This window comes from Cajanus cajan, chromosome 9 (genome assembly GCF_000230855.2).
Source record: "Cajanus cajan strain Asha chromosome 9, NIPB_CcT2T_4, whole genome shotgun sequence".
Taxonomy (NCBI): domain Eukaryota; kingdom Viridiplantae; phylum Streptophyta; class Magnoliopsida; order Fabales; family Fabaceae; genus Cajanus; species Cajanus cajan.
This window is the reverse complement of record NC_138525.1, coordinates 9,805,748-9,818,551: the sequence shown is the minus strand read 5'-3', so window position 1 is coordinate 9,818,551 and position 12,804 is coordinate 9,805,748. Positions and strand designations below refer to the sequence as shown.

The window sequence follows — 12,804 nt, the reverse complement described above, 5'->3', positions numbered from 1 at the left end:
AACCTTGTTGACATTTCTTGGATTCTAGTAATTAGGGATATTTTGGTGCTATCATCCAATCCTAGCATATCCGAAATTACTAGAAGCCGTTTCAAATTTATTAACTAGAGGAGCTAAATACTAGTCTAATAAGATGAATTTACTGGTCAATATTATCCGTAATAGAAATAAGAGAGACAGAAAACATAGAAGCTCGATAATTACAGTGAAGGAAAAACATGATTTATATAACAAGCACAGAAGCTCCAAAATTGTCCTCCCGGAGCTCTTATACAATGAGAAACATACAAAGGAAAATACCAAAGCAAGGATTCCTAAGAGAAAACGGAAAATGAAAGTAAAAGGAAACCCAACAAGTATAGGAATTAATCTGGCAATCATGGCCCCTTGCATGCATGTCTTACTGTACAATAACATAACAATAAAGCAGACAACTCAAGGCCAGAACTAAGCCAAATAACTTCCTTCAAAGTTTCAGAGTCAAATCTGGTTTTGAGTTCTCTATGTCTAAAGGTGGATTCACCTCAGTAAAACTCAAATTTGAACTTCCAGTCAGTATGAAATTCGGATGACTATTGCTTGCCTCAGCAACCTGACGAAAACTACCAGGCCACAACAAATCTGACTCGTCATCCTCCACGAATATTGGGAGGCCAACATACCCTTGATCAAATCTTGCATTGTTTTTCACCTCAGGAGGCCTCATCGTTGGGGTGAAACCATGATGCAGTGAAGAGTGTGCCTTTATGCCTAAGGACCTGAAAGAACCATGCAGAGGGAGAGATGCTAAATTGGCATACCTTTCAGAGAAAAATCCCATTCTCATAGCCCTTTTTGCCAATGTTCTTTCTCTCTTGTGTGCGTTCTGGTGTCCACCAAGAGCCTGAGAGCTGAAAAACTTGCGCTGACAGTAATTGCAAGAGAAGACTCGCGGAATGGTTGCAGCTGTAGTTTGAGAGGCAGGTTCGTTGCTGCTCTCACTAGTGCTTGAGAATGAGAATCCTATTGAATCTCTTGCCCCTGGCTCACTATTCTTGAACTGGAGAGTTAAGTCAAGTGAAATAGCATCTGAATTAGGATGAACCCCTAATGGATTTGTGATGTTGGAAGAGTTAGTGAGGCTATCACTACAAGGACCTGCAGAGGTTTCTTGAATAGATACATTGGAAGCAACCTGGCTGCTAACCTCAGATTCATATTCTGCACATGCCTCCACTTCAAGATCAAAGTTTGGTTTCATGATTTAGTTGTGCTTAAGTTAGAATCTAATTTACAAAATAGGAGTGGCAACTAACTACCACAGTATTCAGAATAAGATCTATTTCTGAGCTTGCACTGGGATATTTATGTAACCCTGCAATTACGTAAGCCATGAAAATCAATCAGCGAATATTTAGCAATCATCAGAACAAATAAATTCTTGAGTCAGTATTGATACTGTTAAAAATTACTAGATACTCGTCCAAGTACCATGTTTTGTGATTCATGTGCCTTGAAAATGGGCTTTCACTGCTTGAAAAACAATTCTACTTGTTGATGCTTGTTTGTTTCATGATATGTTTGGCAACCAAATGTAAAATAAACAAGCACTAAATATTGTGGAGATTCTGATTGAATACAAAATAGGTTCTATATGCAGTAAAAGCTATTGGTAAGAACAAAATGGATTTTACACAGCAGTGGCAATAACCCTATAATCAAGAATACAAACAAAACCATGTTTTAGTTATATTTTTCGGAATTTATGATGACTTGAATTATACATATTTGGTAACAAAATGTAATGGTTGAATTCCTTAATTATTTTGAACAAAAAATCCAACAATCCTAGATTCTGCCTTTTCAGTTTTGTCCAGTAAAAAATTCAGATAAACAAGAACACCAGTTGCTGAATATGAAATATTCAAAACCGTCCAATTTACAAATGTATGGTCGAATATTTGAAATCCAGGTGTAACTAGATATGGATGCTTATTTAGATTGGAGAAAACATTTGAAACACCTTTGGCATGGAACTAATCCTGATTGAATCTTCACATATGCTTATTATACTGCCTGCCCTTTTGCCAGTAAGTGATATATTGAAATGAAGAAGCAAGCAGACATGTCATGAAGTTCACGAGCTATTAATTAACCAATATTAGTGTTTTCACATTTCATCATGGCCAAAGTATCATCAACGATCCAGGAAATCAAATTCTTGTCATTTGTTAACTATAATCAGTAACCTACTACATCTAATCTGGAATCAATGTTGAATCTGATAGGGAGATTCTTTCTAATTATATATTTCCAAGGACTCGTTGACTTAGAAGATTGAACCTCGTAGGTGCACCTCAGTCCCTTGATGTGAGAGAGAGAACACATCCCTCGGGTTAACTTCAACTTCGTCAGTTTGTTAGTGTAAGTCAAGGTTTAGAGACAATAAGACCACCATCCAGCACACAAGACAGAAAAACAAAAACATTAATATGGAGATCCAACAACATCAACATATCCAAAACAAAGAATTGCATGCAAGTACTTGTTTCATATTTGTCCCTCCCAATTTTAGGAGGAAATCTACCGGGATTTTCATTCTGTATAAACAACCACAGTTTAGACACTAAAAAGGCCTACTAGTGATAGTTTAGAGAGGAAAATTACTTTGGAGCCTTAGCTAGAAACGCAGAGTTTGGTGGTGGTGACATGATATGAAGTTTGAAGGTAAAATCCACAAACCATTTCCTTTATTCAGTGATTCAAACTCATCTAAAAACCAAGAAAGAGTTGAGACAAGCAGAAGTGGAAAAATAAAGTTGGACAAGCAGTACTTAAGTTCAGAGATGACAGTGCAAGAAGTGTTGCATACCCTCTCAAATTTCAAGATCAAGTGAAAGTGGCTTGCTTCTGAAATCACCAAAAACCTGCTTTGGAATTGGAGACATCTGTTTCCAGTGTAGCTTTCCTAGCTATGACTGTTTATGAGAAGACAAAAGTGGTCATTGTGTTTTCTATGTTTCTGAAACACTAATAGAGGGTAAGGTGTGAACTTAGATATTTTTTTAATTGAGAAGTTTAACTGAAAAGGAATAAAAAGCAAAGGAGGAGTAAATGGGGAGAGAGAGACAGATCACAGATGGGCATTGATGTTTAATTATGGCAAAGAACAGGTAAGAAAGAAGTGGAGAGTTGGGGAACAGAGAAGTCAGAGGAGAAAAGGAGGTTTTGGGATATATAAAAAAGAGAGAGTGGAAGATATCATCAAATTAATATGCTACAGTCTTTTGAGTGTGAGGCAGTGTACCTCAGGATTTTTTTATTTTTTTTCAAGTTCTATGCTATGTATGACCCTTTATGCTATTCTTTTTTTTATTTTTTTTATTTTACAAGAGTATCTATGAAATTATAATTTTTTTGATTCTTATAAATCCAACAACACAATCAAGAAAGTTTACACACTTAATTATCATGCTTAACTAATTGAATTAGTCCGTATAAATTTATACATATCACTCTAGATTCTTATTATCAAACTCACCATAATAATTTTATTTATACCGTGATTTAATCAAAAATTATTATATAAGACAAATTTATTTTAAAAATAATATACACCATGATTTCTACTATACTGTGCATAAAAATCATACCTTTTTCCTTTTCTTGTTTTTGCAATTTTGGGCTTTTCTGAGAAGCTAAGAAGTAAGAGGTAACAGCTGCTTTTTCCCAACTTACAAAGTTCAAACTAAAACTAGGTTGATCGTACGTACATGGTATGAGGAAGAAGCGAAAAAACAAGGCAACAACAGTGTAGTCATTATTCCCACCAAAGATTCTCTAGCCTCTAGCTTCCTTTCTCTCTCCATCTCCACCACTTCAAAAGTGTTTCAGATAACACCACAATGCATGGGGTCAGGTTTCAAAGTTTCATGTTTGGTTCCATCTAGCACGTCCAACATAACTACTCCCCTCATCCTACTCAGACCATAGCATATATATTATTCATGGCATGTACTATGATATACCATTATTTATTTCTTAACAACTCCACTCACAATAAATAATACACCCAGTGTCCTTCCCTTCCCAACAACCGTTTTATATATTTATGAATTATGTGACCCCAACCCCCTTTTTTTCATCCTCATAATCTTTGCAAAAATTTCCTCGATGGTCGTTCCATTTTCTTTCAATTATGAAGATAGCAATTAAGTCATGTGGATCGTGTACGGTTTGGCCTTATTTTTTAATATTATATTAGAACAACAAGAGTTGGACAATTTTACCAAGAATCAAAATATTCCGCTAGAAAATATACCTAAAAGGAATTGTCAATAGAATTGGAACATGTATGGTTCTTTGTTCGGGCAAAAGGATAACAATTTGTGCCATTACGTAGGATATAGGAAACCAAGTGGATATAATCGACCCATCAAAGGAAAGAGATTGGAGGGTTTCTTCCATATGGCCTTCAATCTCCATCATTAACATGACAGTTTTTAGAAGATAATGGGATGGTCCATTATTCCACGCACGAAATTATAGAAACATAATGGCCATAGATCCAACATTTGCTCTTTTCAACTAGGAAACGCCCTTTTTTCTTTCCTTTGATCTTTAATTTCAGCCACGCGAGTTGTCATCTCTTGTGAGTACGAGCATGAATATATGGGTCACAGAAATCCATCATGGTAGACTATCTAACATTATCATCATTCACAATCCTATATATCTTTCATAAAAGGGAAAGGTGCTTATTTAATATCAGTCATGCCCTCAATATGATTTGAAATAATTAACAATTTTTACTTACACATGCAATTGTCTGAGCACAACTTGTGTACAATTATTACATGGTTACCCACAAGAGTGCTTTAAGTGGTAAAAAAAAGTTTGATTACAACAGTTGATAAGATTTTACATTATCACTAAATCAATAGTTTAGCGAATTATAACATGAAAGCACATGTAGGAAGCAAGGGCTTCTGTTTGATAGCCAAAAAGTGTAGTGAAAAGGTTAATTTTTACTCCATCTATTCTCTTTTATAAGAAAAAGAAAAACGTTTTTTCTCAAATATAACCAAATTTTAATTATTTTTACTTCTTTTAATAACATTTTATTAAATATCCTTCTTTTAATGTATACACATTTGGTTGCAAAACTTTTTTTTCTTCTCACATTTATAATAAGATTAATTTAAGAAAAATATTATACAATTAGTAAAATTTAATACAATTAACTGATTTCTTAATTTGTAAAATCAATTTTTTACATAAAAGAGAATAGAAAGAATATATACTATTAGTGTATAAAAAAATATTATCAATTAATTAGATATTATAGTAAGTAAATTTTTTTCAATCTAAAAAGGGTAAGTAAATTTTTTAAGATATTTATTATATAATTAAAAAAATGAATTATATATAAAAATTTCTGATTAGATAATACTATAAAAATTCTTTTTAGGGTCAATGTATTGTATATATCATCCTTAAAATAAATAAATTAAGGGAAGGGGGGGCTTGATAAATATTGCTACGAATTTAAACATTTTTTCAATTATTATATAGTAAAACGTGGTTGGTGGTAACATCAATTATTACGCGATGACCAAAGTAGAATAATATATAAGTCCCATTTTTGTCTAAAGTGTAATAATATATAACAGCTAATTTTCTAATATATTTTTGGTTAGGTACTGTAGACATATACATAAGCCATTGCGATTGGAGCATCATATGGATAATGGATCCAACATGGGATCTATTGTACGGTTACAATCACAACGGTACTCCAATGCAACAAAAAATAATCAATAGTTTTGGACGAATATGCCTACAACACGTCGATTTGGTTTTCCAAATAATGCAAAAGGATTTGTGTATGTCTTGGTGTTCCATTTCTTTTCAAACTTTGGTAAAATAAATGCGTACAAATACAACACTGTCTTCACACACTTCAATGTTTAGCAGATGTCAAGGAACCACCTCTGTTTTAGTTTTAGTATTTTGAGATTAATTCCCTTAATTTATGTCGAAGAATCGTACAATTTATATTAGTATAACAAACATTGCTTTTCAGTTTTCACAGTGATTGTGTTATGCACTAGCAAATAATAATGCATAATATAAGGATTGGCAAGGTTGAATTAAACCATCCTATAAATTAATTCGTTTTTCACACTTCTTTTCAAGCTAAATTTACTTACAAATCCTTTCGAATGTTCTCTTATATACACAAATCAAGGAATTCAAACTTGTATCACATTCTAATAAAATATTGATCTAAATATAACTGGACTCAATTTTTTTAAATAAGGTTTTAAATTTAAATTTTCTGTATAAAAAAATTCATTAAAATGGATAAATTTACTTTAAGGGTGTTACTATTTAAGATTCTACTGGTTCAACTGGAAAAAGGAAATCCTAGATGGTATCTTTACACACAAGTATAAGAGCAGATAGTTCATAGGATCCCATCTGAAGTGAATGCAGAAGCTTCAGAGAGACAAAATTTGGCAGCAAGCTCTTGCCTTTTCATCAACTCACTCCATTTGATGTCAGCATTATACTTCATTGTAATCTTAAAAGCACCAACCATGCATCGACCATATAATAATAGTTTAAATTGGAAGGAACTCGGAGCAATTAAATGAATGAATGGAGAAAGAATATTAGAGAGAAGCACTTGTCTAAAGGGTTGACAAGGCAGGGCTTATAAAGAAGTATACCTATCTTACAAAAAGTGCTTTATGAAGAATATATCTTGGCAAAATTGGATCCTGCATCATGCTTTTGGGTTGAACCAACCAAAGTTAACACATATTTTAATGGGGCATTAGAAGCTTAAGCACATGTTCAAAGAGGATTAGTCTTTTTACACCCAAAAAGATAGAGAAAGTAGGAAAGGGTAGTGGAGAAAGAAGGGCCTCATATATGCTTCTCAAATCAAACCAAATTTTCTATGATTTAGGCACTAAAAAGAATTCCTAGGCTAGGGGAACGCCAATGCCTAGTGATTAGCCCATTAAGGCCTAAGCACATGTCCAAAGAGAGAGTGATCAAGATTAAATATTAAACAAACCAATGACAAATGCAACCTAGACACGTATGTTGGATCCTTGTCCAATCAAAATCTGTTTAGGGTAATAGAAAAGTAAGAAGGGAATAAACAATAGAATGGAACAGTACTTTTTTCTCAAGAAACTAACACCAGGTATAAGACAGTGCCAAAGACAACACAATTTAATGAATCGTGTCTAGTATCAATCTTCTTGTGTTTGCTTTTACCCTGTCACATAAATGGCACGTGACCAAGTGACACTCTAACTTTTGGTCATGGCAGTTAGAGACAAGTTCATCTTTCCGTCGTTTTGTTCATCTCCCAAGACGCCGCTAGTCACCATAACTAGCTCAAATCGGTCCCCCACTTCATATCTCATATTATAAACTCTAATGCATAGCTTAATCAGCATTGGTATCAATATTGCAGTGCTGAAAATATACATAATATATAACTCTAGTTGATAATTACACTCTACAACTACTAGTACTCACACATAGTATATTATAAAGCAAATTCTTCCACTTGGTTGGTGACTTTTTAATATATTCTCATGCTTCTTCGCTTTACAATTGTTTACCATAAACATGTAGGTAGTGCTGATTAGTTAGTGTCCACTAGAGACAAGGATTAGTCGCATATGCTCAGTTTTGATAAGTATTCATAGCAGTACCTTTTCCTATGTACAAATTACTGTCAAACACATGTTCATGATTCCGATCTATTGGAGGGCTTGCCTAGTAAGCTTCTATTCTATAATCTTTAACTAATTTTGCTGTAATGAACCCACTTAACTTTCTGTGTTGATTTTTTTGGTACCAAACTAATATTAGTCAGACACCAATGATTCTTAAAATCAGCCAATCTAATTGAAGAGAGTTATATCTTCATGTTATTAAAAAAATGTTATTTGATTGATTGACGGTTGCTGAAATGTAGCCAAAACAACTGGACGAGAGGGTGGAAGCAATATATTTACACCTGACAAGATTGATAATATACTGTTTGTGAATTTAAAATGCATACTTCTACTCTAGTACTACAACATGTGTATTCAAGCTTTTTTTGTTCTTGTTAATTTCAATTTTTTTTCTCCATTTTAAAAATACTATCCAGTACTCTTAAAACACTAACTAATGAATAAAAAAATACTGAAGGACATGATCGATGTTGAATGCTCGAGCCCTTTAACAATATTAGATCTATTTAGAATGTGGCTTTATCAATAATAGAAAGAAAAAAAAAATGTGAAACAAGAATGCACATGTGTTCACGTTAAGGATGGAATGGTTTAAGTTGTTTACATTATAGTTTATAGTACATTCAAGCCTGATTGTCACCGCTGTATTAAAGAGAAATTATTAAATTAAATTTGTTGCTAAACATCTGGCACAAATGTATTGTATCGAGGTTTATGGCCTTAGGATGAATTTTGAAGTTGTACATACATATGTGTATACACGCATAAGTGATAAGATTGTAAATATATTGAAAACTCAAAAAGAATGTTATTTTCTTTAAATAATTAAAATTTTGGTAAGGACTACTAAATACTTTTTAACCAGCAGATATGTTTGGATAAATATTTTTATACACTTTTATAAAAATAAATAAATAATTTTTTATAAATTAAAATTAGTTAAATTAAAAATGATTTTTTTAGAGAAACTAATATGAGATAACTTTTATATATATAAGTTAATTTTAGATTTTAAAGATTTTTTAATTTTTTAATTTTCATTTCCTGTAAATATTTATGAAGAAAATTATCTAGAATGGCAAAGTAAAATTATTTAAAAAAATAAAAGTGAAGAGGATATTTAGATTTTGCTACCTTAAGTCAAATTTGTGTGAAGAGGCCATACTCAATCCATGTTGAAGCCTCAAAATTCGATTCCATGTCATGTGGCAGAGTTTCACCATGCATCTCTATCCTTATCCTTAATCTCCCGTGGCTTGTATAGTCCAATTTATCATAGGTTAAGATTAAAAAGAAGAAGAAAAAAAAAGGGAAAGTTGCTGTACAGATAGATCAATTATCCAAAGAATTAGAATTAAAATTAGAAAGAAAGAAGATAATGAAAATCACCTTGATTGCTTGCTTGCATTCGTAGAACATCAAGAACTATGCATACCCCATAATGATAAGACCCTATTAATTTCTTTCTTCAATCCTAACAATTCAAGAAATACTTCTATTCAGCACCAATTCAAAGCAGGAGGGCGTTTGGTTTGCAGAAGCCAGAACTAAATATAAATCATATTATTTATTGAGAAAAACTCAAACTCAAAAAAGAAGAGTTATTGTGGAAAATTTTTTGGTTTCAAAACGCATACAGTTTATTCACCAAAAAATAAAAACCACAGTTTCACTAGATAAAAAGTTACACTCCTTAGTCCTTACTCCTCTTCAAGCCCACAAGCAACTAAGAGAAGCCCAACTTCAGTGGTCCATATCTCACAATTTTATCAATATTGGACTCTATGCCATGCTTTTTAATTTTTATTTATAGACAATACAAATGTATCTCTAAGACTTGAATTTGAAATTACTAATTAAACTAAAAACAGCTTCGTATCAAATGATCCACATATTTCTATATCATGCTTGCCTAATGGGAAAGCGTTACAATAGTTAACGAAGAACAACAATTCTCTTGACTAGAAAAAATAAATGAGCAACAATTCATTGCAGTTTGCAGAAACCAGAATTATTGAGTTGGGCTAGGGCTAGAAAAGAAACTACAACAAATGGTGGCTTTCATTTTATGAGAGGTCCACATTACATAATAGTTGGGCTACCAACCTTCGTGTTGACAGAGAATGTTGTTAATTATGCGTCTACGCTTTCCATTGATAAATACTTTATTTGCTACAACTCTGTCATTTTACTTTTTTATATTGATTATTTACTTCTATCACATCTAAGATGTAAAATTGAAGTAAAAAAGAAATGTTATAAAATAATTAATTTGTATTAAAAATTATTTTAAGAGTGAGCATGTGTACTAAGTTTAACTTTATATATATATATACACATACAAACTTGTATAGTAAGAAAATAATAATAGGTGACAAAATGTGTTTGATCCCTAAACCCATTTAACCATTTTTTTAGGTGATGTGATTGTGAATCATAATTCATAAATATTCAACACAGTAATCTATTGGGCTTGTCTCGTTTGGGCTTATCATAACATAGTTGCAGTTGGACAAGATGGGCCAATTCACTGCACCAACAAGTCTTTTTTCTAAGATTAGGTAAAAGGCAACAACAAAACAGTGCAAGGGTTTTTTCCATGTTCGTATAAAAGTGGAGTTGTGTTTATAATCTAATATTTTAATTTAGGAGATGGTCAACAAAGATAAATACGTCTTTCTGTTAGTTTTATTTATTTATTGATAATTATACATAAAACAACTATAAGAGCTAGATGAAATAATACAGGTAAAAACTATTAAGGACATGAGTGAAAAGGAGAGTAACCAATATTTAAGTTTTTACATATACATCTCTTCTCTTCTTCTTTTTTGAGAAAATTTTATTTGAGACATGATTAGATACTTAAATATTAGGAGTATCAAATGGTTCGAGGCATAATTGCGATATATTAGAAATTATTGTAAATTTCTTATGTTTTTAAATCTTGTTTAAAGTTAAATTTCATAAATTTTACAAATAAATGATTTTTAATTAAGTTGATAAATTTATTTATTTTTTCTTTATTTTTAAAAAATTACATAAGAAAGGGTTTTGGAACGAGTCAAGTTTAAAAAACAAAATTTGCTTAAATAAACCTATTTTGGGTTATTTGAATGAGGTCAAAGAAAGAGTTTTTAAACAAATAGTCACACTTAAACAATAATTATTCAAACTCAAGCAAGACTAAAGAGGAGAATTTTCATCATCAAGCCACAATTAAGTGTTTATGAACTCTTAAATTATTTATTAAAACTCTAGCACATCTTAGTGTCAACAAGACACAACCTTGAAACTCAATATTTAAATTACAAAGATTTATATTTGGAAAAATAACTCTAACTTAAACGAATTATTTTGGGTAGTTCTTAAACAAGACCAAAAAATTAGCCATGCTTAAGTGAGAAGTTCCCAAGTTCAAGCAAGCCAAACTAAAAAATTCGAAGCCTAGCTTGAGTGAATCACTTTGATGTGCTTAAGTGTGATGTTAATGAGACTCATTATTTCTAGTGATAGATAAAAGCTTAACAAATGAGTAATGACTTATCTCTCATTTCAACAAACTCTTCTTTGAAAAGAGTAGTGACAACAAAGCACTTCCATGACATCCAAATTCATTTTCTCCATCACTTTTTGTATTCTTTATGACTACGAGTAGCTAAATTTACTCTTGTTGGAGGCAATGTAGCTAGACCAAATTCATATACTCTTTAAAAGTATTTATTAAAGTTTTTATTTAATTAATTGTTCTTTCATTCTTCTCTTAATATTTTTTTAATTTGATCACCATACATGTGATTTTATGGAATTAATTATTGTTGAGAACTTCTTTTAAAATTATAAACAGAAAGGAGATCCTAATAAAACTTTTGGCTAAAGATAATGTAAGATTTATTAGTCAAATCTTTTACCTCTAATCTAAATGCAAAATCCTTTATTAAATTTTTACCAAAATTATAATTTTAAATTGAAGAGAATTTGACTTTTTCACCCAAAGAGTTAGGGTTAAAATACTTTTATTAGTCATTAAATTAACTACAAATAGAAAGGAGAACCTAATAAAACTTTTGACTAAAGATAATGTAAGATGTATTAGCTAACTATTTGACTTCTAATCTAAATACAAAACTCTTTATTAAATTTTTATAAAATTAAAATTTTAATTAAAAAGAATTTGACTTTTTCACCTAAGGAATTAAGTTTAAAATGTTTTTATTGGTCATTGAATTAATAAGAATTATTGCATGGTACATGTGAGAGCCCAAAGCTTTTATTCATATTAATTACATCTATTTTTTCTCCAGTTTTATTCAATTGAAAAACCTAAAAGTATTCCTTTATTATTTTTATTTAAATTCTTGCCCTCAAATTTTAAATACTCTTTTTCATATAGATAAGACAGAATTAAATTTGTCTATTATTACATTTAAGTTTCTTTAAATATGATATTTGGACTTTACACATTTTATTATTTGTACGTTTTGGGTATACTTACCAAATTCTTAACACCAACCAAATTCAATCCACCCTACGACAAGTTGTTTGTGAATTTTGTAACTTTATATACTTTCTATCAAAATTTAATCAACATATATGGAAGTTGCGATTTGAAAAAAATACAAAGATAAGTCCTGATTTATCCAAAAACAAAAAATAGAAGAAATGATTTAAAATATAACTTGTAATAAACATGTGAAGAGCATACCTTATAAGTCACCGATATTTTGATTCTTAAAAATATAATTTTTTTTTTAAAATATCCCAATTCTAAACTTTAAAATGTTACTCACTTATTCTAAAATTAAAAAAAAAAATGTGTTTTAATATATATATATATATAAGTATTAAAATCATGATAAATAATTAAATTTAGACAGTTAAATAAAATAATTAAAACTTTAAAAGAATTATTTAAAATTTTGTTACTTTCAATCTTTCAGATATCAAAGTGCGAACAATCTGTACTTGCATGTTTTAAAGCTTATAAAGAAAATAATAAAAAGATAATTTGAATAGGTTGTTACTTAGAAAATATTAATAGTTATTTTATTTATTTTTT

The 12,804-nt window shown here is 30.7% G+C and overlaps 1 protein-coding gene across 5 annotated transcripts; it reads right to left on the bottom strand.

Moving 5' to 3' along the window:
• Positions 1–200: 200 nt before the first annotated feature.
• On the bottom strand, positions 201–9,281 carry ZFP4 (zinc finger protein 4). 5 transcript variants are annotated; one of them, XM_020346964.3, is made up of 3 exons: positions 9,135–9,281; positions 8,880–9,000; positions 201–1,354 (listed from the first exon to the last, which is right to left on the bottom strand). In XM_020346964.3, exon 3 carries the CDS (start codon positions 1,238–1,240, stop codon positions 467–469), a length of 774 nt encoding a protein of 257 aa, XP_020202553.1. In that variant the 5' UTR covers positions 1,241–1,354; positions 8,880–9,000; positions 9,135–9,281; the 3' UTR covers positions 201–466. The 5 variants fall into 5 exon arrangements, with proteins under 5 accessions (XP_020202553.1, XP_020202555.1, XP_029125059.1 ...); XM_020346966.3 differs by lacking the exons at positions 8,880–9,000; positions 9,135–9,281 and adding exons at positions 2,647–2,751; positions 2,852–3,257; XM_029269226.2 differs by lacking the exons at positions 8,880–9,000; positions 9,135–9,281 and adding an exon at positions 3,633–3,941.
• Positions 9,282–12,804: the final 3,523 nt, after the last annotated feature.